Below are 26,472 nucleotides of genomic sequence, written 5' to 3'. Positions count from 1 at the left end.
GGATGAGCATGTGTAAGATTTCTGGGAAAGAACTTCCTATACCAGTTCAGGATGTGACAAGGGAGCTGCTGATTGAAATACAGTAACGAACGGTACTGTTGCAATGTAGAAATCCAGGAATTTCAACGTTAGATTACTGTATAGATTTTGTGCATGGGTGTTGATAGTTCCCAAGTGGTAAAGTGCAGTTTCAATGAAGTGAAACACTGATCGTTGTCCCAAACATGAGTAAAGATTGTCCAGGCAGGTTTGGTTTTGAATAACAAGGTCTTGGCTGTACAAATGGGTGATTTTGAGGTATGTGGGGATAAAGATCATTGGAATCCAGAAAATAACAGCTCTCATGTTGAATAAATCATCTGCATAATGTATAAGTAATAAGATATCGTGGCATGTCTTATGACTAATATTGGAATCGTAATGAACATTTTTAAGAAACTTAATAACTGGAGTATGTTATGAAAATGTTTTCTACTGATGAAAAATCGGAGGTATAGTAAATACTACTGTTTGTTGCCTAACATAATTGAAGAAAATGCTAAATTTCAGTTGCAGTTTAATGAAAATAAAGATATAACTTTTTTCTCCGTCGAAGTTCACAGACCTTCTGCGTTCTGTTGTGACTTTGTGGCTAAGAAACCATTTAAAGGATGGTATATCTAGAAGGGAGAAACCTGGGTAAAAAGTGATTGTTGCCAAGTCTAGAAATGTCGATGCAGAGCTCAGAGAATACCTCCATGGCCTCTGGACCCAGCAGTGCCCTGGGAGTGAGGGTCTTGGAGGAGGTGTGTGCCTCAGTGAGCAGGCTTGCCCACTTGCAAGAGTGGGGTAGTGTCCTTTGTGATAGAAAGCCACGTTTCAAGTCAGACCAAAACTGTCGAGGAGGAGAAAGCTGATCTCTAGCAGAAGATGTTGATGAGAGCTTGAGAGGCACAGTGGAAATCCTCAGGAAAGGGTACAGTGAATGGACGAAAAGGTGAGGAAAAGGGCGAGCTGGTAATGAAGGTGCAGGGCTTGGCCACAGTGAAGTGCACTAGCCTTGAAGCCCTGGGCAGATGAAAAGCTGAGACCTAGAATGTTTGAAAGCGTGTTGGGGCAGGCCTTCTGAAACAATCATAGTAATGGCTCACAGCTTTTGCTCAGTTTCCAGGTGGTATCCTGGTGAGAACCTGTTGGATACCCCTGAAGATATCAGTAGCTCAAGACTGAAAAACCTGAAGTCAGATTGAGTCACCTGATACCAAAGTGTAAAACAGTGCAGAAAGGCAGTGAGGAGTGTTGGTGTCTTGGTAAATCACCAAATTTTGTTCTTTTAACCTTATTTTTATTACTGGTGCCAAATGTATGAAACCGTATGAGGGTTGGTCAGACTTGCCACCCTACTCTAAAAGAGGGATTTAGGCATGTCTGCCAGAATAAAGAAAATAACGAGAGAAAACTAAGTAGTTAAGTTAGTTAAGTATATGTTGGGGGGTTAAAAAGCCTGGATAAACTTTCAGTTCATATAATTTAATGTTCAGTGACTTAAAATGGAGAGAAGAACTTGGTCCTTCTGACTAGTCAACTCAATAACTTTTAGATGTAAATACTTAAGCTTTATATGTACAGGGTTATTACTTTAATGATAAATTGGTTAATTACTGGATTGATTCTGTTTGTGTTGATTTTTTTTTTTTTTTTTTTAGGAATTAGCTCTCCGTAGCCAGTTACCAACACTGGAGCAGGATGGTGGGACTCAAAATCCAGTATCTTCTCCTGGGATGTCTCAGGAATTGAGAACCATGACGACCAATAGCTCAGATCCCTTTCTTAACAGGTTGGTAAGAGTTGCTGCTGGCCAGCATCTGAAAAAAATCACAGCTTACGGTGTTCTCCTTAGTGCTTATATATAATAAGCTGTTTGAACATCCGTGTGGGCCAAGAACCACGGCTGTAAATGAATCTCTCCATAAATGGCTCGCACAATAAAGCTTGAGGATTAGACGCTGGCTGCTGTGAGAGGAAATGAGCTGTTCAGACTTGTAGAGGGGATCCTTACTCAGAGTCACGTGTTTGCTTATGCCTGTGCTGTTGACTAACAGTTACTTGCAGAATCATGAAAGAACATGTGAATGCCTTTCTATGAAAACAGAAAAAAAAAAAGGGGGCGTCTTAAACCTGCTTAGGGCAGCATTATGAGGATCTTTGGAAGGAATTTTCCACATAAGTGTTCAACCTGAGAAGTTTCACTGCAGGAGCACTGTAAGGCCTCATATTCTTACGGGCTATAGGTCAAGGAGATAAAAAGTAAGGTTGTGTCTCTTTCAAATAATGTGTTAATGTTAAAGAGTATTCAAAAATAGCACGGTTAAGGATGATTTTTAGTGAATTACCAGAAATCTTGGATTTCAGGCATATTGCAAAGATGTTATTATATGTAGTGCTGTGTTGAAAACTGCAAGCTGAGACAGATCATCATCTTTGCCTAGAAAGGCATTTAAAACTAAGACTTGACTACAGTTCTTTCTTGTAGATTGTCAAATATTTATGCAGTTTCAATTTTTAAAATAAGGAACAAATGCTTTCTGGTCTTTGCTTTTGTTTGTAATCAGTTTTAGACAGTGCACTTTTAAGAATGTTGAAAGGTATATTGATTTAGGAAGGTTATTATGCTACCCTTTCAGTTCTCACAAGTTGAGTTGAAAACATCCAGACCCGAAGAAAAACAAGATATCTTGTCATACCAAAATGTTGAGTCCAATAAACTTGTTCTTTCTTAAGATTAGTGTGCTGGTGGCCTGATTGACTGGTTCGGTTTCAAAGGCCATCTAAGAAGAAATCAAAAGGGAGATGAAAAACTCCTGGAAACAAATGACATTGAAAACAGGACAACTCAAAGGCCATCTAAAATGTATTTAAGTTTTGTATTTATTCTCTGACACATGCAGTTTAAAGTCCTGCCAATAATTGAGTGTATTTATAGAAGATTATAATTCTGAGGTTAATTAGGAAAAGTCATAGCCACAGCCCTTTTTTCCCCCACAGAGGAAATTTCAGATCAATGTAATTCCAGTACCCATGTCATTGAAGGCTTGTGTTTATTGGTCCAGGGATAAAATGAGACCATCTAGAAAAGAGGGATGGAGACCGCATAGCCTCCTGGTAGTCGTTTGTGCAAATTCTTAGAACTTTTGATAAAAGCTGAGCTACAGTTTAAGATTCTATTTTCTGGTGAAGAACACAGAGTGAATTATCCCCAAAGTTGCTAGTCTCAGGGCAGAATCCCATGTCTCCTGTCTGTAATACCTCAGTTTCTAAAACACACATCTGACTCTAGCATTTTTCTTTTCAGAAATTTTGGATGAAACCCCCATGCCTGTATTTACTCCTTAAACTCTAAGCACTTGCTCCCCTAACGGCATGGAGTTGACTCTGGTGGTGGTTGTACACTCAGTCGTCTCCCTTTCACTCAGATGTTCCAAGGCCAGCTCTGCATTCCCCTCCATTAAACCTTTCCCCTGTACTTTGAAAGTTTTCTCTTCTGAAAGCACTTTGCTCACGTAGCCCTTGTATATGTATTTGCTCCCCTCCCTCCCTGAAGTTGTGAGCCTCTCAGAAAGCATCAGTTGTAGGCTGTTGTTAACCTCTGATTCCTCAGCCTTGTCTCACCCCTATCACCTAGTAGCAGATGCTCAGTGCATGTCATTGAAGGGAGATGGGGGTGCAGGGAGCAGTTCCTAATCAGGGAAATGGCCTTGTGAACTCTGTCCTCAGGAATGCCCATGTGCTTCCCCTGAGGCCTGGAAAGAACTCTGAACAACTGTGTAAATTCAGCCATTCTGTAACAGAGTCTTGAGTGTCTTGATATGTGCCCCGTGGTGAGCAGTGGGAATAGCGTCATGATTAGGGACCAGGCCTTTGTCCCAGATCGAGTCAGGCAAAATAAAAACAAACCACATCCTGAGGCCTTCTCCGAAGTGGCTGCATTGTGTACAAATGGTCTCAGAGGCAAATTTGTGTTTTCTTGGATTTGTGTGCGGCTTTCGAATCTTGCCAAAATATGACAGAAGCATTAAACTAGTGGTTGCAATATACAGTGTGAAAAAGAGGGGAACCAGGCAAGTACATTGAGTAATGTAAGGGAGAAGTTTAGGGGCTTGAGCTCTCAACCTTGAGCAACTATGAAAGCTAAGTTTTAAAGCTTAGTTATTTTTTAATTTTCGTGTAAACTGAACAGCTCTTCAGACATCCCAGCTGTGAGGAAAGTTAAGTTCACACTGTAGTCAGACTGTTAAAGAGTTACAGTTGCCTTTATTTCACACTTTGCTGTAAGATTTTATAGAATTAGAACCCCCAATTTTACTGTCGATGCCACCTAGTGTCTACGAGCTACTAGGTTAGGGAAGTGTTTTATTTATGAAAGTAATGTTCTAAGGATGTTTGCCATACTTGTATGCAGATCTGTGATCCTTTTCATTCAGCCTAAAGTAAAATCTGTCTTGGTTCTGTTTTTCTCAAGCTCTGTGCCTTGCAGGGTTGTTTTGTTTTTTGTTTTTAATCAGTTCCTTCCTTTGGAACTCTCAGGACTCCTATTTCATGCTGAGGTATTTCTTCGGGGTTCCCCCCACTTTCCCGAACAGAAGCAAGGAGATCAAGCTAGTGAGTTCTGTTCTTATCAGCAGTGACTCATCTGTTTTGGCCCAGTCCAAAAAGAAATTCTGGTTCTTTATTTAGGGTTCATTTTTCTGGCTTAACCTCTCTGCATGAGCCGAGGAATTCAGCAGGAATCTAGTGCAGGCCTGTCGTAGTACCACCTGGAAGCTGTGTTTTGACCCATCTCTGTGACCACTGCTGCTTGGAGCATGGAGACCTTGAGACAGATGAGCTGTGTGGAGCCCCCCAATTCAAACGGCGTTACACCGAGGGTTTCCGGTCACTCAGGAAAGCTGGGTGTATCTTGCTTTTCCCTTATGACTACAGAACCTTAGGAGAAATTTTGGCCTCCTGAGGTTGCCCGTCTGAATTAGGATCAACTTTTCCATTTCGCTTCGTAGCACAGGAGCTTGGTACAGGCCCTGAAGGAGAGCGCTTGTTTCAGATGCTGCAGGGCAGGAGTCTTCACGCATCCTCCGGGAATCACATTGGTACTGTTTATGTGTTCACCCTGGAATCTTTTCTGACGTGTGTCGCGTTGGTCTGTGACCTCATTCTCCGCAGCGGCACCTATCACTCTCGTGACGAGAGCACGGACAGCGGACTGAGCATGAGCAGCTACAGCGTCCCTCGGACCCCCGACGACTTCCTGAACAGCGTGGATGAGATGGATACAGGTTGGTGCTTTCTGCTCCTCTTGGTCTTCTAGCTTTCAGTCAGATACAGTCATCATATTGCCAGGTCTGATAAACTATTAGTGAGCCAAGAGTATTCAGAAGAAAACCAATTAAGATCCTGTAAACTTAATTGAGCCCTGCTTTGTTGTTGTTTTTTTTTTTAAATAACATTTGTAATTGAAGTCTTTTCCAAGTTTTTAAATGTCCATGGATGTCTTATCTCTATTTGACATGACTTATTTTAGCATTTAAAATATTGAGTTAATTTAAAATATTGGGTTAATGGTCAGGGCAGTTGAGGACCATATTAGAAGTCTCTGTTATATGGATATTCATTCTTAATTGTGGAACGAGAGCACTGTATTTGATTCATATGTCTCTCTGTGTATGTGATTCTTTGTCTGCTTCCCTCTTTTTGTGAGGGTCTTTTGTCCAACTTAGGTGATGCGGGGCTCAGGTTGGCCGGTTGGAAAGGCTAGGTGGTGACCTTACCTCCTTTATTAGAAGAGTTGCGAGAGCTTGAAAACCGGCCCCCCAGGGGTGATGATAGAACCCTTGCTCCTGTGGCTTGCCCTTTGACCTGGACTTGGCAGTTATCAGAGGGCACGAGCTGGCTGGGCAGTGAAGCAGCTCTCCGGCTAGCTGGCCCCTCAGCTGGCCGCTTCTGGGAGCATTTGGCAGGGCTTCTGTGCCAGCATGCATCCAGCCCATGGCGTCAGTGTCCCTGGGAGTCCACACCACCCTCTCCTCATCTGGATCTTAACTCATCCGTACGAGTCACCTCAAACCCATCTCATTCTAACACTTTTCCTTACTCCTCTCTCCCCCATTTCTCTCTTCTTTCTAAACTTTTATAACAATTAATGGTTTATGTTAGTTTTTCTGATAACATATTCAATTGAAGTGTTCATGAATGTTAACGTCGTCATGGGCAAAAAAGGTTTCTTGGCCAGGTAAGTTTGGGAGACCTGTAAGCAAAGCTAGAAAGACTTACTTTTCCAAGGACTTGTGGGAGGCGTGGTTTTACTGTCGTGACTCTCCCAAGAGTGGGATAGAGTTTCATGCAGCCTTTTTATTTTATTCTGTTCCCCAGTGTGTACTTAGAGAAAGACAGGTATACACCATTCGTCTCTATGTTTTATCTTATTATGGTGGCACATGCCTGGAACAGAGTCGAGTGCTGATGCTGTTGTGTCATGCCTATTCTTTCTCTCTTGCTGTATATAATTTTTCAACGAATTTTTTTCCAGGACCCCTTTCAGTGCTTAGCATGTAGTAATAAGCAGTCAGATTTGTTCAGTATCTGAACAGATGAAGCAGAAGGAAACTTGGCGTTGGTACTTTGCCGTCTGTGGGTTGTTTGGCCTGAAGTAAACTATAGGCATCAGTGGAGGAAGTCCATCAGGAGTGCGTTGCTTTCCCTGTGCGTGTGTACCTCTGTGCTCACATGATGTCGGCTTTTCAAAAAGGACCTGTTTTCTTTCTCTCTCTCCCTGATCCATCTAGGTGACACTATCAACCAAAGCACCCTGCCCTCCCAGCAGAACCGTTTCCCAGACTATCTTGAAGCCATTCCTGGGACAAACGTGGACCTCGGAACCCTGGAGGGAGATGGGATGAACATAGAAGGGGAGGAGCTGATGCCGAGCCTGCAAGAAGCATTGAGCTCCGACATCCTCAACGACATGGAGTCTGTTTTGGCCGCCACCAAGCTAGATAAAGAAAGCTTTCTTACATGGTTATAGAGCCCTCAGGTAGACTGAATTTTCAATCTGTGAAGGATCTAAGGAGATAAGACCTGTACCTGAAATTTCCAGTTAAGCCAGGGGCAGTCTTCTGGCTAATACAGAAAAAGATGAACAAACGTCCAGCAGGATTCTTTCATCCACTATTTTGCTCTTCCTTGTCCATTGCTGCTGTTAATATATTGCTGACCTCTTCCATAGTTGGCTCTAAGGAATCAAAAAAAAAACTTTTGTTTCTTTTGCTGTTATAACTACTGTTTGTTTTGGGGGCTGGGGGAAGTGAGCCTGTTTGGATGATGGATGCCATTCCTTTTGCCCAGTTAGATGTTCACCAATCATTTTAACTAAATACTCAGACTTGAAAGTCAAATGCTTCATGTCACAGCATTTAGTTTGTTCAAGCAATTGTTCTTCAGCTGCCTTTGGCCAGTGGAAAAACATGACTTACTGGTCTTACAAGCCAAAAATGTTGTATCTGATGTTTAGTACTTAGACTGATTTGAAGAGCTAGCTGAAACCAAGGCTGAAGACTGTTTTACTTTCAGTGGTTTTTTTTCCCTCCTAGTGCTCTCATTAGTCACATAGTGACCTTGATTTTATTTTAGGAGCTTATAAGGCTTGAGATAATTTCCATAGAAATATATTAATTATTGCCACATACTCTAGTATAGATTTTGGTGGGTTTTATTGTGGGTTTTTTTTCTTTTCTTTTTTTTGTCTTCATCGGGATTTTTATTGTCTTAGGGGTTTTTCTTTTTTCCTCAGAATCTAGGCAAATTACTATTGTAGTGCATCTGTTTATACTTGTGGCTTGGGACAGTTATGGTAAATCTACATGTCCTGGTTTTTTTTACCATCTTATTTAAATCTTGGTAATCAGCTCTCTTTATATATACCCACACACACACTTATAATGTTTATAATAGTGTGATAGCAGAATGTATCTTTTTTTTTTTTTGAGTTTTCCCTACTTTCCAATTTATTTTAAAATGGTAGCTATGAATGTATGCATTTAGAATACAAGACTAGTAGTTTATATTTCACGAGTAGTTTAAATCCGGTTGGGGTAGTGTGCAGGTGGTGGTGGTTTAGTGTTCTAGAAAGGGCTGTTCTTATGGATAGTGCCTCGAGGAGTCCTGTATGCCCTCTGGGCACACAGTGGATATTATCTGCTGAATTTGAAAGAAGTAAACAAAAAATGGCTTTATTATCCCCTTTAGCTTTGGAGGATAAACTTTGCCTTAGTTTTGGAAGTAAAATCTAGTAGTTTAGTTCTCTTTTATAATGAACACATTAAAGACAACATCGAAATATTGCCTACAAAATTGTTTTTACTTATAAGTCTTGCTCCTACTTTTATATGCTGAGAATTTTCCCTGGATAGTATATGGGATACTGTAAGGTCATAAGTTAGCTGGTGAAGTGATCAGATTAATGTATATTACTAGTTGATTTTAGCAAAGAAATAGAGATAATCACGATTATACTTTTATTTTTACTGGAAAAGATTTAACTAGAGTATGTGTCTACAGGAATAATAATGTTTTCCAAAGAGTATTTTTAAAGGAACAAAATGAGCATGAATCAACCCTTCAATATAAGCTATGAAGTAATACCTGCTTGTGCATTATAGTGGCATCACCTCGCACCTCTACGATTAAGGGTCTTCCAGTGTTTATAGAGTAAGCCCTTATTTTCAAGGGTTAATAAGACATAAAATCTCTCTTTTCCTGGCTAAAACTGCTATGAAAAGCCTCAGCTTAGGAAAACAGGTGGGTTTTTTGTTGTTTTTTTCTTCTGATTACAAAATATAAGTATTTTGACCCTTCAGTTTAGAGGATTGCAGAAATTGGAAGTAAAGTTTTATATTAGGTAATTTCAGTGTTCAAAATGCAGTTGTGTTATATATATTGATTCATAGGTCGATCATTTGTAATAATTGACTCTAAGGCTATTATTAAAACAGCAGAAAGATTAAATCTTGAATTAAGTCTGGGGGGAAATGGCCACTGTGGAGATAGATGTATTGATTTTTTTTTTAAGAGGAATAATGAAATTCTGCCTAGAATGCATAATTGAGTTTATGGATGGATGATACAGCATGTTGGCTTTTTTATATGCAGAAGATCAAAGCTACTTAGAAGGAGTGCCTACAATTTGCCATTAAGCCACAAATTAAGATCTCATCTTACATATCAGCAGAGTAGCTTTAGATTAGGGAAGAGGGTGGGAAAATGGGAGGGGGCTTGTGAAGATTTAGTGGGACCTTGATAGAGAACTTTATAAGCTTTTTCTTCAATAAAAACTTGTCTTGCATATTGCTGTCTTTACAGGCAGTCGTTCCTAAAATTTCAATCACTCAAGTACACCCACAAAACAAAAATATGGAGTTCTTCATTCCCCCTCAACTTGGATTTACCCAGTTATACCTCAGTGTGGTAGCAGCACCGTGGTGTCTGAGGACATGATGCTTTGACCTAATTGTGCCCGTTGTACTGACCTGAAGGAGACCTAAGCCTTTCTCTTTCTGAGTTTGAATCACAGCCTTGATGTGGTCTTCCTTGTTTTTTGTCCTTGTTCCTAATGTAAAAGTGTTTAACTGCTTTTTGGTTGTATTGGGTGGCATTGGAATAAGATTTTAACTGGGTATTCTTGAATTGCTTTTACAATAAACCAATTTTATAATCTTTAAATTTATCAGCTTTTTACATTTGTGTTCTTTTTAGTTAGGGCTTATTAGATCTACTTATGGTTGATGGAGCATATTGATTTGTAGTTTCAGATTTTCCAGAGCACTATTTGTTATAATAACTATTTTCTAAACAATAGTGCTTTAAAAAAAATTAGAAAATAACTTTTATACAAATGATGTTGCTGTTTTAAGTATTCATACTAAATAGATGCATTTTATATGGAACCTTGGCAGAAACACTAAAATTTTAAAAATAAAACTAATCGTGTAATTCATAATTTATACTAATCAGTGTTGAAACTCAGTGCAAAAGTGGGAAGCAATATCCAGTGATTTACAGTTTCATAGCTTCTTCTCATCTAAGAAATGAATGCTCAGATCAATTTTATCTTCCATAAGCACGTTTTTATAAGAATTGTGGGTGTGCCTATCTTAACAGTTGTTTTCTGTGTCTTGGCAAAATATTCTCCACATTTTAAATGTTTTATATTAGAGAATTCTTTAATGCACACTTGTCAAATATATATATATAGTACCAATGTTACCTTTTTATTTTTTGTTTTAGATGTAAGAGCATGCTCATATGTTAGGTACTTACATAAATTGTTACATTATTTTTCGTATGTAATACCTTTTTGTTTGTTTATATGGTTCAAATATATTCTTTCTTTAAACTCTTCTTTGTTGTTTTTAACGATTAATATATTTAAAACTCTTTTGGCTTCTTAATGGGTCTTCCAGTAGAACAAGTACAATAATAAAAAGGTGATTATAGTGGTAACTAACTGGCAGACAGGTTAAACTTAAGGTTGGTTTGGCACTTGGAACTTTTGTAGTGTGGATATAATTCTTTGAACTTTATGTTCTGTACTCTTCCTGTAAACCATCCTCATTGATAAAAGTGTATAAGCAGAACTGTATCCCCTTCAGTCTTGAATGATTTTACTACGTGTTAATAGCACAAAAGAAAATAGTAGTTTCTTTCAAAATAACCTTTGGTTTTATATCTCCAAAATAGAATACTTAATGTGCTATGCTAAGTCACTTCAGTCTTGTCGAACTCTTTGCGACCCTGTGGACCATAGCCCACCAGGCTCCTCTGTCCGTGGGAATCTCCAGGCAAGAGTACTAGAGTGGGTTGCCGTGCCCTCCTTCAGGGGATCTTTGCAACCCAGGGGTCAAACCCACGATTCTTGTTTCCTGCATTGGCAGGTGGGTTCTTTATCACTAGCGCTACCTGGGAATCCCTGTAATACTTATGAAATTATTAGGTATTATTTCATAAATTAAAACACAGATTTAAGTGGTAGGCTGTGAACTTTGAAGAAGTAGATTTGTTTTTGAAAATCATTTATTTCTGTGTGTATATAATATCTTAATTATTGACATGTTTTTGGTGAGGCAGGTCTGAAAACAGTGTTTTATTATGTATAATTTCTTTATGATAGTAAAACATTTTGTGGAACTTGAAATTGATTGTTCCCCTTCTGCAAAATGCACAACCCCTACTGGTTGTACATTTTAACACAAAACCATACTGTGTGTCTATAGACATTGCCCCTCTTACTAGGGAGCTACTCTAAGAGGTGGTGCGCTTTATATTGGATGACTTACAGTCCTTCTGGAGTCTGTGAACCAGAATTGTACAGCCTTCAGGTAACTGATTTAGTCAGTCTGAGTCAGTAAAATTCTCAGAATAATATATTAATTTGGATTTGGGGAAAACAGCCTCTAGAGAGAATAAGGACTAGTAATGGGAAGTGGTGAGCTGCCCAGTGAGTTATCCCTTGATTTCCATCCTGTCGGCTGAGGTTGTAAAAGAAGAGCAGCGTCAAGGACCCTGTCACATGTTCTTTCCTTCTATAATGACAGCTAGGCTGTCCCTGGTCCTGGCAGCCATCACTTAGACTGAAAATCTGGCTTTCCTTGGTATTTAGGGTAAATCCTCATCCTGCTCTCTTGGGCTCCAGGGTTGCACACACACTGCTGCTTCTGGAATCAACCTTACCTCTGGTAGGGCGACTTGTCCCTGTCCTGCTTTAAGCTTTTGCCATTTAATTTCTTTATTTAAATAGTTCTGAAAACTTTCATTAACAATACTCTTCAATCAAAAATTTGCTGAGTTAATCAGATGAGAATTCTGTGACATACAGTGCTGCAGTTTTTCCAAATCAAACATGGAATGTTTTTTGCCATAACATCTGGATACTAAAAGCTCCGGTACAAGTGAAATTAATAATTTTCTAACCATAAACATAGCCTTAAACTGGCAAACATAATACTCAGTTCAGTTCAGTTCAGTCGCTCAGTCGTGTCCGACTCTCCGCGACCCCATGAATCACAGCACACCAGGCCTCCCTGTCCATCACCAACTCCCAGAGTTCACTCAAACTCATGTCCACAGAGACGGTGATGCCATCCAGCCATCTCATTCTCGGTCGTCCCCTTCTCCTCCCACCCCCAACCTTTCCTAGCATCAGAGTCTTTTCCAGTGAGTCAGCTCATCGTATGAGGTGGCCAACAGATGAAAACAGTTGCAGAATCAAGGCACTAGCAAAATAAGATGATGTTTAAAAGATACCCTGAATTTTTTAAAAAAATCTGTCATATTTTAATCACAAATAAAACTCCTGAATCAGGTGACTTGACATCTAAACTGAGAGGACTCTGTTAGAAGTTGAAAACAAAATGAGACAAAACTGGGTCTGTGTGTTGCTAATTGGAGATAGCTGAGCAAAGAGCCTATTTCTGTAAAATTCCTAGACAGCTAATCTGGCACTTGGATTTTTTTTTTTTTTTAAGTGAAACTATTAAATACTAGAGTTACTATAACTTTGTGAAGTTGATACTGGTTTGTATTGCAAAGTCAGTGAATGGACAGTGTCTTGTTCAGTCACTCAGTCGTGTCCGACTCTTTGCCGTCCCACGACTAGAGCACGCAGGACAGTGCTTGATTCTTAATAAAAGAAACCTCTCCAAAAAACAAACAAACAAACAGCATCTAAATCAGGAGGGTATCCTGATTAGCATGACTTAAGTTATTTCTTTAGGCTTAGGACACAATTTTACCCATGTTTCCTTATGTCTCAAGTATCTCCTGAGACTATAGTCCCTATGACCTTCACATAGGACTTCACATGTGTACTTCACAGAGTCCATACAAAGTAGTCTATGAGTTAAACATCACTTTTTGGGTATAATTTTCATTGTAAGATTCTAGTCACATCTCAGTTCCATTTAAGGATGTATTTGAGAGTTACCAATCAAGTTCTTGTGTATAGTGGATTTACCCAGGATTAAAATGATGGTAATATTAGAAATGATGACCAGTTAGAAGAGAAATTCATTTTCTTTAAGTTGTAGATTAAGTGGCAGAATCTGAGGCAAGAGCACTGCTGCATGAATGCTATCTCCCTGAACTACTGAAGCCAACAGTGATAAATGGACTCTGAAATTGAAGATCATTTCTCCTTAATTGAGCTTTATAGCAACTTGTATTTATCTATAGCTGGGGTTCAACAGAGGCATCTCATTGGCCCAGTGATGAGACTCTGAATAATGGTCAGAATATCACAGCTCTGTGAGATTCCAATCACTGGGGTGACCATGAATTAGGACCTTAGATTTTATGAAAGATGCGAAGAGTCATATTCATGAAGCGTCAGGCCGCTAAGTAACTTGAAGTCACACTGCAAAGCTACATGTGCAGTACCTACTGAAGAAGGCCATTTGCTGAAGTATTTTATTTTCTCCAGACACCAAGAAATCGCTTGAGCCCTATAAAATAACCTCAATAAGACTGGCCAGAGTAGAATGTGGGCTTGAGATTTAGTTGTCTCTTACAATCTAATAGCATATGCCCATGTATTGTCCAGTCAAAAAATGGCTGATTCCTTACAGGAAATACATTATTTTATAAACAGCTCAGAACTACACATATCCCCCCCTTTATTTTTTTAGCCGCATGACAGGGCACCTGGGATTTTAGTTCCCTGGCTAGGGATCGCACCCATGCACTAGAAGCACAGTCTTAACCCCTGGACTGCCAGAGAAGTCCCAGGACTCACTCTGAGGGTGTATCATTGATCTAAAATGGAGCGGGAAGCCCTGGCTGAATCTGGAATGTTCAGGTATTTAACATTATTAAATATTAACAATATTAAATAACTATTGACCAAATCCCAATCAGTTTTCTAAAATCATTAAAGCAAATTTCTCAAGGCCTGAACGTTTCCAACAGTTTTCATTGTTGTACCGTGCTAAACATTACAAAGTTCAAAAGCAGATTCTTCCCCATCAAGGTTACATCCCACTGCCACCACTATGGGAGTGGAAGACTGAAACTTACATCAAGGGTCAAGTGAAAATATTATAATTTACACAATCTCTGACACTGGTTATAAGGACCAAAATGAAATATAGGAATAAATGGTAAGTTACTGACCACCTTTAAAAACGTTTTTCAACATGAGTATGATCTTTCTCATCTTTCCATTGTTACTGAATAGTTCAGAATGATGCTTCAAACTTGAGTAGGTCTACTCAGGGTACTTGCATAGTTACATGAATTGGCTTGCTCTTATTAGTATGCACTCCAAGTGACCTGCCCCTCCCATTTTTATCTAAATATGCTTTGATACTTTTTTTCAACAGCAATGAATAATATTCTATAATAATTATCAAAATGTTTATACATGTTACCTTATTTGGAAAACTCAGCAGTGGTCACAGGACCGGAGGTCAGTTTTCATTCCAGTCCCAAAGAAGGGCAGTGTGAAAGAATGTTCCAACTACCAGACCATTGTACTCATTTAACATGCAAGTAAGATTATGCTCAAAATCTTTCCCAGCTAGGCTTCAGCAGTATGTGAACCAAGAACTTCCAGATGTACATGCTGGGTTTAGAAAAAGAGGAACTAGGGATCAAGTCGCCAATATTCATTGGATCATAGAGAAAGCAAGGGATTTCCAGAAAAACATCTACATCTGCTTCATTGACTATGCTGAAGCCTTTGACTATGTGGATCACAGCAAACTGGAAAATTCTTCAAGAGGTGGGAATACCAGGCCACCTTACCTGTCTCCTGAGAAACTTGTATGCAAGTCAAGAAAGAACAGTTAAAACCAAGCAACGTGAAACAACTGACTGGTTCCAAATGGGGAAAGGAGTATGACAGGCTGGATGAAGCACAAGCTGGAATCAAGATTGCCAGAAGTATCAAAAACCTCGGATATGCAGATGATAGCCCACTCGAATGGCAGAAAGTGAAGAGGAACTAAAGAGCCTCTTGATGAGGGTGAAAGAAGAGAGTGAAAAGCTGGCTTAAAACTCAGCATTCAAAACACTAAGATTATGGCATCCAGTCGCATCACTTCATGGCAAACAGAGGGGAAAAAGTAGAAGCAGTGACAGACTGTTTTTTTGGGCACCAAAATCACTGTGGATGGTAACCACAGCCATGAAATTCCAAGACACTTGCTCTTTGGAAGGAAAGCTATGACAAACCTAGACAACACATTAAAAAGCAAAGACATCACTTTGCTAACAAAAGTGTGTATAGTCACAGCTATAATTTTTCCAGTAGGCTTGTAGAGATGTGAGATAAAGAATGCTGAGCACCAAAGAATTGATGCTTTTGATTTGTGGCACTGGAAAAGACTAAGAAGAGTCCCTTGGACTGCAGGGAGATCAAACCAGTTAATCCCATAGGAAATCAACCCTGAATATGCATTGGAAGGACTGATGATGAAGCTGAAGCTCCAGTACTTTGGCCACCTGATGCAAAGAGCCAACTCATTGGAAAAGACCCTGACGCTGGGAAAGATTGAAGGCAAAAGGGGAAGAGGGCGGCAGAGGATGAGATGGTTAGATAGCATAACCGACTTGATGAACATGAATTTGATCTAACTCTGGGAGATAGTGAAGGACAAGGAAGCATAGGGTGCTGCGGAATATAAGGTCACAAAGATTTGGACGACTGAAAAACAACAGCAGAACCTCATGCCAAGTCCTTTAAGGTATTATTACTGCTTTTCCTAAGTGCCTTAAACTTAGGTCCAAATCCCACCCTATGTGAAGTGACTGGTAAAAGTTGAGGGCATGGCTGGTAACTGGGGAACTTGTGCACACAGGCGAACTCTACTCACGGGGCCTCTTCCATATCTATCCCTGGTCCCACTGCAGGTGGGACTGTGCCTTCACACAGAGCTAATCCTAGAAAAGACTGCCACAGCATTGCAGTGCTCTTGGTTATTAAGGCTAATGTTCCGTTTTTGAGAATCATGTTTACATAGATTCAAGAAACTGCTGTCAGGTAATATTCTAGTCTTGAGTAGGTATGGTAACTTCCTCAAGTTGTTCACAAAATAGAAAACTGCTAAGTGCTGAAGAGTAGTTCACATAGTGTACCGTGAGGGTGTAGTCTAGGGAAATACTTCCTCCTGGGATGATTAAGAGCGGCCTTATACTGGTGGTATTTAAATTGAGCGTTGAGGGGTTATGATTTAACCGACAGAAATGGTGTTACAAGCAGAGGCAGGAGCACAAAGCAGGACTGCGGGAATGGGGAGTGTTTCCTCTGGTCTGTAAACTGTATAATATGATGGATTGACTCAATATATTTGGTGTGTGCCAGGCCTTATTCCTGACTGCTGCTGCTGCTGAGTCACTATAGTCGTGTCCGACTCTGTGCTGCCCACCAGGCTCCCCCGTCCCTGGGATTCTCCAGGCAAGAACACTGGAGTGGGTTGCCATTTCCTTCTCCAGGGCAGGAAAGTGATGTTGCTCAGTCGTATCCGACTCCTAGCAACCCCATGGACCGCAGCCTACAAAGCTCCTCCATCCATGGGATTTTCCAGGCAAGAGTACTGGAGTGGGGTGCCATTGCCTTCTCCGACTCTGGAATACAGCAAAGATCAAAGCAGACACAAATCTCTGCCCTCACAGAGGTTACTACACTCCACGGCCAGGACCAGATAATAGTATGCACTGAGTGTGCACTATAGGCCAAGCACTTTTCATGTATTAATTCATTCGATACTGGCAACAGCCCACTGAGGTAAGTCCTATCCTAGTTTTGCAGGTAAGAAAACTAGCAGAGTTCACACAACATTTGTATTTAAAGTACAGGCTTGCCATTCACATTTTAAAGAAATGATTGAACTTGCGCAAAGGTTAACAAAATCGGCTGGATACACAAGAGGGAAAAAAATGTAGATAACTGCACACACATCCCCAGATACTACTGGCGAACTCAGGGTACTTTTTCAACGTGGCAAGTGGAAGACAGGAGGGAACGTCGTTTCAAAGGCAGCTGATGTTTCCCCAATCGTATAATCAGACTTGTCTGCTCAGACAATGAAGTACTATAGATTGTATTTCTCATACAGAGATAGAAATTAGGAAAACTGGTGTCTGAGCAGATTCCTAACTTGTGAAACTTACCTCAAGCAAAGAAAAACTGGAAAATCTAATCTCATGAGTCCACCATAGGCTAAAGGGCCATGAACCACTGGAGCGGGGGAGGGGAGTGTCATTGAACAGAAATGGGCCGAGTAAACCACCAGCAGAAAACTGAAGTAGTAGGCTTAGCATCAGCAAGAGGCAGCAGTACTTCCATATGTACTAAACCACACATCCAGTCTGAACCCTTTGGACTGGACTGCCATGAGCTGAGACGTGATGCTGGGACTGCATGCTGACAGCGCCCGCATTCCAACTGAGGGGCAGTGATCACAGGCCAGTATGACCAGAGCGGGCATTCGAAAACATCTCAGTTTAACCTGGCTTCTGTGTGGCTCCTTGGAGACCAGGGGCAACAGACCAGTGCAGCTGTGCCCCCAGAGACAGGTATGTGGGAGTAAGACAAGTGGCTCCAGAAGCTCTAGAAGGGGGCTCACAAGACCTCGGTGACTCAGACTTGAGTTCTTAGTACCCTTCACAGTTCACTCCTCCAGAGAGAGGTGAGTTCTAGGGGAATTGTCTTCGGCCTATCCATTCAAGAGGAGACTGAGTCATGTCCAGGAAAAAGATACGTGAATTTGTAGAGTAAAACAAGTGCCAGAGAGGAAGCCACCCACACAAGAGAAACTACTTATTCTGTCAATATCAGAGAGCACCTCCTGGGTGGAAGGTATTCTGCTGGGTGGGTGTGGAGTCACCGTGATGAACAGGACATCATCCCTGCCCACGTGGAGGTGGCGATCTTGAGGGGGAGGCCGACCTGAAATACTTCACAGCCATCTAACTATGACTGTGATCACTGTTAACCCATAAGGAGTCGGAGCCAAGAGAGATGTGTTGGCCAAGTTGATAAAAAATAGAGGTTGCTAACTGTTAATCCTGTTTTGTCATGAAGAACTAATTTATTTAGATGATGAATTTAATGGGCAACTCTAGAGTGTATTTGATCTCATTAAACTAACTTGACACTCAGGAAACCATAAAAACAAGATCAGTCCCTTTAAAATTAAGAGCAAAACAAAAGAAACCCATACTAACATACAGCAGTTCCAAACACACAACATGGATTTAAAGTTTTGTCACTTCCCAATTTTAAATGCAGGTCAAATTTCATGAGAACATGCCTGTTTATGGTTAAAGCAAGAAGTCCATGCTCCTACCCAAAGAGTCTCACTTAAAATTATACTAGAGAATGCTGGCAATTCTGTTATTTTGTCCCTAACTGGAATTGACCTTATTTCTTCAACTGATTTTGTGAATTTTAAAACTGACCAGAACGGGTGGGTTGAGGGGCTGTTTTTGGCATCTGTCCAGCTGTTCTGAAGCGCACCATGCTGAGAAACCTCCCTTGATTAGGACAAGTAGGGTAAAGTCCAAGCTGACTGACTGAAAAATCAGATGGTCCTGTTTTTGTTTTGTTTTTGTAAAGAAGTGCCCCAAAGCCTGAGCTGGATCCTAGAGCTCTCTTTATTCCCCAGAACCAGCATCTAGCAAAGAAGAGATTTATTTGTTTATGGCACTACCCTTTCCCTTTGGCCACAGCAGAGTATTTTTCCTTTGGGCTAAGCGTGTAAGTGGCAACTGGTTTCCAAGACTATTCAACTCACATGGCTGCTGAACAATTTCAGACTGATACTAACAGCCTCCCTTGACAACCCCAGGCATGGGGAGGCCTCCTGGGGCGTTGGTGGGGAGAGAGCCTCGCTGAGCAGGTGGGCCAGGTGGCCAGGAATGAGGTCAGCACAGTCATGACTGCGAGCCTGATCCATCAGACTCACAGGGGCAGACAAGATGGTGCAAGACAGGGTTCACCCAGGTTTCCAAATCAGAGAAGAGAGGGACTCGGAGATGAACGCAGCCCTGAAGGCTGGAGGAACCTGCTCAAAGCCATCCAGCTAGTAAGAGGCAGAGCCAGAGACACAACCTTAAACTTCAGGCTCCCAGTGAATTTATCCTGTTAACTACATTGGTAAAAATCGCATAGAGTCAAAAACTTCAAATTGCCTCTATACAGGACAGTAAAATGCTCACACTGTGAAAAGCAGGCCCATAGGACTAAGACTTATGGAAGGAAAGGCAGATCCAGGTTGCCAGTTAAGATTTCTCTGGCTCCTAGGCTTATAGAGTGGAGGGGTCCATGCAGTCACCTTCTAAAGGGTTATTTTTCTTGTGCTCTCTTCTCTTTGTCTTCAGAATATATAGTTTTATGTGAGTTCAGTTGGTGGGAAGGTGGCTACTGTGTGAAACCCTGCTTGGCCAGTGGGGAGTTTCTGCTACTACTACTAACCACCCAGCTGTCCAGAGCTGAGTGTAGGCCAGGATTATTCTAAGAGATTTATTAGCTCATCTAACACCAACGATGAATCAGCATGTGCCTGCTTTCAAAGAACTCCTTTAGGGAAGTGGCTCTGAATCTTGGTTGAATCTTAGAATCCCTTGGGGAGATTGGAGAACACCTTGATGTGTGGGCTCCCCCTCAGAGGCAGTGCTTTCATTGGACAGGGGTGGAGCCTGGGTACTAGGAGTGTTTGAGGCTCTCTGGATGATTGGAAAGTGCAGCCAGGATTGGGACCCACTGAGCCATGTTAAAGCACACAGACGCTTAAACGGCAGTGACAGGTGAATGCACCACAGTCTGGGTCACCCTGTGTGCTCGGGGAGCCCACAGATAGCAAGAGTCAGGAGGAGGTTCGCAGAGGCAGTGAAATGTGAGGGAGCGTCACTTCAGGCCTGTCTCACCAAGGTGTGTCCAAGGGGAGTCTGTTCCCATCACGCTGCTTTGACTCACAGCTACCCAGGTGGCCCTGACCCAGATGGAAACTTTGAAAAAGCCTGAGCCAGTTAAGATCCAACCAGCACTTGTGAAGGTAAGAGTTTCCCCCACAAACCCACACCCAACGGGAGGTGCCTATTTTCTGCCTGGATTTGCAGTTCAGCAGCAGAGCCTCTGTCCCCAGGAGGAACTGCATGGGACTGGGCATCGGGGAACTGGGGGCTGACTTGTTTGAGGAACTTCCCTTCTTGGCATGTGGTGGTTTAGTTGCTAAGTCATGTTTGACTCTTGCAACGCCATGGACTGTAGCCAGCCACACTCCTCTGTCCATGGAATTCTCCAGGCAAGAATACTGGAGTGGGTTGCCATTTCCTTCCCTAAGGGATCTTCCTGACCCATGGATTGAACCCGGATCTCCTGCATTGCAGGAAGATTCTTTACCCACTGTGCTATCAGGGAAGCCTCCTTGGCATAACTCTCCATAATCCAGTGTAATCTTTAGGGTAGGAGTTGTAGCTCGACCACAGAACTCCTGATTAATATTGCAGCTACACTAGAAGTCAGATGGATTTTATGTGAGAATTGAGGGATTGACAACTAATTCATAACATCACTTTCAATAGGTAAATTTATTCTAGCTCTAAACAGTCAACTGGCCAAGAATTCTTGGAATATGTTCCCGCTATGGAAATTGAGTCTGTATGGTATACATTACAATCCGAGACATTAATCAGATATTAATTAAAATGTAAAATACTATATTTTAAAATCAATATTTGGCCTAACTGCATCAATGTCGGTCAGTTCAGTCCCTCAAATGTGCCATACATTAAAATTGTTTAACATATGGAACAAAATGGGAGCAGGATGCTAGTTAAAATTTTACATGAAAACATTTTGCAAATTAACTAAAACTTTACAATTTTCAGGCTTTCTTTCTCTCAGTACATTTTGAATATTTTGAAAGCAAACTATCCACAATGACAATGGATGAAACACCCTGGCCTTACTGTAAGTGACCTTCAGTCCTGCCTGGAGGTGAGAGTCATGGGCCACGCAGACCTACTCCTTCTCTGAGGCAGTGGTCAGAGTGATCACCACAGGGAATTCAGTAGCCCAGGGGCCCAACAAGCAAAGACTAGAGATGGGAGATCTGATTTGAAGTTGTCTGACAAGACTTCCCTTTAGTTTCCACTTCTAGGACCTTATCCCAAGAAAAGAATTGAGGATGTATGCAAGAATTTAGCAAAATAAGAGCAAAAAGTCTGGGAATAACTTAGTTTTCCAAAACAGAGTTTTGTTACATTAATTGTTATGTCCATAAAATAAAATACTATGCAACCAACTATCAGGAATGATGCTAAAGAATTATATTGATTGATATGAAAAAATGTTGACAATATTGAATACTCTGACAAAAAGGTAATAAAATTATATTCTTAGGACCAACCTCATGAGTACCTTTGGTACTCAATACAAAATAGTATTGAGTACCAAAATAATAATGTTAAACATTTATCTCTATTTTTGTTGAAAAACTAGATAAATGCATTTTTAAAAGCTAATTATATACAACAAAGGGCCATCTAGTCAAGGCTATGGTTTTTCCAGTGTTCATGTATGGATGTGAGAGTTGGACTGTGAAGAAAGCTGATCGCCGAAGAATTGATGCTTTTGAACTGTGGTGTTGGAGAAGACTCTTGAGAGTCCCTTGGACTGCAAGGAGATCCAACCAGTCCATTCTAAAGGAGATCAGTCCTGGGTGTTCATTGGAAGGACTGATGCTAAAGCTGAAACTCCAATACTTTGGCCACCTCATGCGAAGAGTTGACTTACTGGAAAAGACTCTGATGCTGGGAGGGATTGGGGGCAGGAGAAGAAGGGGACGACAGAGAATGAGATGGCTGGATGGCATCACCGACTCAATGGACATGAGTTTGAGTGAACTCTGGGAGTTGGTGATGGACAGGGAGTGCTGTGATTCATGGGGTCGCAAAGAGTCAGACACAACTGAGCGACTGAGCTAAACTGAACTGATAGACATTAAAATGATTACAGAGATTATCTCTGAGTGGCAGGATGATATGTGATTTTTATTCTTCTTTGTTTATCTCTGGTCATTTTTCTTTTTTAAAAAATTTTTACCTATTTTGGGGGGCTGCACGGCATAGCATGTGGTGTCTAAGTTCCCTAACTAGAGATCAAACTCATGCCTCCTGCAGTGGTCATTTTTCTACAATGAGTATGTATTTCTTTTGTTGAGTTAAAAAATAAAAACCTTTAGATTTGTGACTTATCTCTATATATGTCTTTGAGTAGATGATTTTCCTTCAGGGGATTTATATTTCTGAAGGCCCTGTAAAATGATGCATCTCCAATCTGAAACTGCTCATCACTTGCTTTAAGTAAGTACAGTTATTACATGTAAGGTTTATAGCTCATAAAACTTTTTAAAATGTTACTTCAGATTCTTTAAGTTATGAATTTTTTATGATACTGTAATGGTACATACATGACACTGTGTTAATCAAAACCCTTATAACTTTAGGAGACAAAGAGTTACCCTTAATGTATGCAAATATTCAGTTCAGTTCAGTTCAGTTGCTCAGTCGTGTCCGACTCTTTGTGACCCCATGAATCACAGCACGCCAGGCCTCTCTGTCCATCACCAACTCCCGGAGTTCACTCAAACTCATGTCCATCGAGTCGGTGATGCCATCCAGCCATCTCATTCTCTGTTGTCCCCATCTCCTCCCACTCCCAATCCTTCCCGGCATCAGACTCTTTTCCAGTGAGTCAACTCGTCGCATGAGGTGGCCAAAGTATTGGAGTTTCAGCTTTAGCATCAGGAAGATCATTTAGGAGGCAAGGGTATCCCATGATGGAATACAGAAAGTGACAGAAGAATCTAAATGTGTTACACGTCTATGAAACAACCTCACCAAAAGGAGTGGGAAAAAGTTGCTGACCTAAGCAACTGGAAATGAATGCAGTCTGTAAGGCTAAAGGAAAACGGAACTGTACATAAACCTTGTAGTCTGATTGATAAAGTTGTTTCCCACAGGAATACGTGTTAACAATTCTGATACCACCGTGAATGTCTGTTGAAACTGAATAATTAGCTAAATGGATGAGGGCCCCTGAGAGTTAGGTTTTTCATTGTTGGAGGAGGGATTACAGAGAAGCAAGGGGAGGAGGTTAAAATGATCCATGTGGTAATGGATGAGAATTGGAGATCTTGGTATGAACTCATATTTAGTTTAATTTAGACACAATTGATTATGTATTAAAATATTTATAGGTATGTGTAAATATTTATAGATACAGATACACTCTTACTCTGTCAGCTAAGAGGGCTTATAAGCAACAGCAACAAGTACTCTTACTCCCCCTCACCTTTCTTACACAAACAGCAGCATATTATACACACTGTTCTGTACCTTGCTTTTCACTTAATATATCCTACATGCTGCTGCTGCTGCTGCTAAGTCGCTTCAGTTGTGTCTGACTCTGTGTGACCCCATAGACGGCAGCCCACCAGGCTCCCCCGTCCCTGGGATTCTCCAGGCAAGAACACTGGAGTGGGTTGCCATTTCCTTCTCCAATGCATGAAAGTGAAAAATGAAAGTGAAGTTGTTCCTACATATCTTCTATGTAAATAGATGAAACTCACAGTTTTTCCACAGTCACACAGAATTAGGTTGTGTGGATATAACAAAGTGATAGCTTCCTATTAGCGAAGAGTGAACATGTATTATTTCCAATCTTTTCCATTTCAAAGAATGCTGCAATACATCGCCTGGTACATGCATCATTTTGTATACACATATATATCTTTAGGCTAGAGGCCTAGAAGTAAGAATGCTGAATTAAAGGGTACGTGCATTTTTAATCTGATGAATGAATACAGACTATTTTAGAGCATAGAGGCCGTTCCATTTTTGTACTCCAGCCAGTAGTTTATGCGACTGCTAGTTTCCCCACAAACTTACCAGTCAAGTGGGATGTCCTTCTTTTGGCAATTTGCCAATTTAATTGGTAGGAAATTATCTCTCTCTACTATTGTCTAGAAAATCCCATGGATGGAGGAGCCTGGTGGGCTGCAGTCCGTGGGGTCGCTGAGGGTCGGAGACGACTGAGCGACTTCACTTTCACTTTTCACTTTCACACATTGGAGAAGGAAATGGCAACCCACTCCAGTGTTCTTGCCTGGAGAATCCCAGGGACGGGGGACACTGGTGGACTTCTGTCTATGGGGTCGCACAGAGTCGGACACGACTGAAGTGACTCAGTAGCAGCAGCAGCAGCAGTTTTCATTTATATGTCACTCATTGTAAGTCAAACTGAGCACCTTTCATAAATTAAAGGTGCATTTGTATTTCTTTTACTCTTAATTTTCCGTTAGGTCATTTTCCCATTCTTATCGCTGAGTTGCTGGATTCTTTTTTCATGAATGCAAAAAGTTCTTCACAGGAAATTAGTCTTCTGTCTGACACAAGGTGTAGGAATGTTTCCCCGTTTGTCACTAGTCTTTTGACTATGCTTTAAGATATTATGCTGATATGTGAATATCTTTTTTTATAGTCATATTTAATGACTATTTTAATATTGGAAGAAAGTAACTCAAGCTGCTGCAGACCTCTAGACCCTTAGAAACATCATGTGGTGTCAGGTCCCTGTGTTTTTGGGGGATGTATCTACCTTTCTGGGATGTGTCTTGCTAAGGCATCTAGGTCATCAGCCATTTCCTATTCACAAGGTCTGATCACTTACGAATCTAAGAGTGATTCAAGTCAGGCCTCAGTTCACCAAACCTAGAGATCTGGGTGTTTTGTTTTGTTTGTTATTATTATACAGATCAGGGAAGACCTGCATGGGCTTCCCTATAATTTGGCCATGAGGAACTCATAATTATAAACTTCTGCCAAGCCTGTAGGTCAGATTATTCTGAAAATGATTCTGACCCTGCTGCCTATTTTTGTCATGACACTCACTTTGCATCTGGCCATTATCAGCCTCTACTGAGCCTCTGCCACATGCCTTGTGTATATTTTTTGCCCCATAGAAATCATGGTGTTCATTTCAGTTGGGGTATATTTTGACAGCTACTATATAAGTTAATCGGTTCTATGAAGACCTACAAGACCTTTTAGAACTAACACCCAAAAAAGATGTCCTTTTCATTATAGGGGACTGGAATGCAAAAGTAGGAAGTCAAGAAACACCTGGAGTAACTGGCAAATTTGGCCTTGGAGCACGGAATGAAGCAGGGCAAAGGCTAATAGAGTTTTGTCAAGAGAATGCACTGGTCATAGCAAACACCCTCTTCCAACAACACAAGAGAAGACTCTACACATGGACATCACCAGATGGTCAACACCAAAATCAGATTGATTATATTCTTTGCAACCAAAGATGGAGAAGCTGTATACAGTTAGCGAAAACAAGACCAGGAGCTGACTGTGGCTCAGATCATGAACTCCTTATTGCGAAGTTCAGACTTAAATTGAAGAAAGTAGGGAAAACCACTAGACCATTCAGATATGACCTCAATCAAATCCCTTATGATTATACAGTGGAAGTGAGAAATAGATTTAAGGGACTAGATCTGATTGATAGAGTGCCTGATGAACTCTGGACGGAGGTTCGTGACATTGTATAGGAGACAGGGACCAAGATCATCCCCATGGAAAAGAAATGCAAAAGAGCGAAATGGCTGTCTGAGGAGGCCTTACAAATAGCTGTGAAAAGAAGAGAGGCGAAAAGCAAAGGAGAAAAGGAAAGATATAAGCATCTGAATGCAGAGTTCCAAAGAATAGCAAGGAGAGATAAGAAGGACTTCCTCAGTGATCAATGCAAAGAAATAGAGGAAAACAACAGAATAGGAAAAACAAGAGACCTCTTCAAGAAAATTAGAGATTCCAAGGGAACTTTTCATGCAAAGATGGGCTCGATAAAGGACAGAAATGGTATGGACCTAACAGAAGCAGAAGATATTAAGAAGAGGTGGCAGGAATACACAGAAGAACTGTACAAAAAAGATCTTCACGACCAAGATAGTCACGATAATGTGATCATTGACCTAGAGCCAGACATCTTGGAATGTGAAGTCAAGTGGGCCTTAGAAAGCATCACTACGAACAAAGCTAGTGGAAGTGATGGAATTCCAGTTGAGCTATTTCAAGTCTTGAAAGATGATGCTGTGAAAGTGCTGCACTCAATTTGCCAACAGATTTGGAAAACTCAGCAGTGGCCACAGGACTGGAAGAGGTCAGTCTTCATTCCAATCCCAAAGAAAGGGAAAGCCAAAGAATGCTCAAACTACCGCACAATTGCACTCATCTCACACGCTAGTAAAGTCATGCTCAAAATTCTCCAAGCCAGGCTTCAGCAGTGTGTAAACCGTGAACTCCCAGATGTTCAAGCAGGTTTTAGAAAAGGCAGAGGCACCAGAGATCAAATCACCAACATCCGCTGGATCATGGAGAAAG

General features: G+C 41.0%; 1 protein-coding gene across 8 annotated transcripts in view; it reads left to right on the top strand.

Annotated features, from left to right (window-relative positions):
- The window catches only part of YAP1 (Yes1 associated transcriptional regulator), a 132,749-nt gene extending 122,324 nt beyond the window's left edge, over positions 1-10,425 (top strand). For all 8 annotated transcript variants that reach the window (XM_055422882.2, XM_055422878.2, XM_055422880.2 and 5 more), the window contains 3 exons: positions 1,686-1,816; positions 5,197-5,309; positions 6,816-10,425. In XM_055422882.2, the coding sequence (XP_055278857.2) occupies positions 1,686-1,816; positions 5,197-5,309; positions 6,816-7,054 (483 nt within the window). In that variant the 3' untranslated portion in view covers positions 7,055-10,425. The remainder of the gene's footprint in view (positions 1-1,685; positions 1,817-5,196; positions 5,310-6,815) is intronic.
- The last annotated feature ends 16,047 nt before the right edge of the window (positions 10,426-26,472 follow it).

This window comes from Moschus berezovskii, chromosome 14 (assembly GCF_049115385.1).
Source record: "Moschus berezovskii isolate FMDL1 chromosome 14, NW_MosBer_1.0, whole genome shotgun sequence".
Classification (NCBI taxonomy): Eukaryota; Metazoa; Chordata; class Mammalia; order Artiodactyla; family Moschidae; genus Moschus; species Moschus berezovskii.
This window is presented reverse-complemented; position numbering and strand designations above follow the sequence as displayed.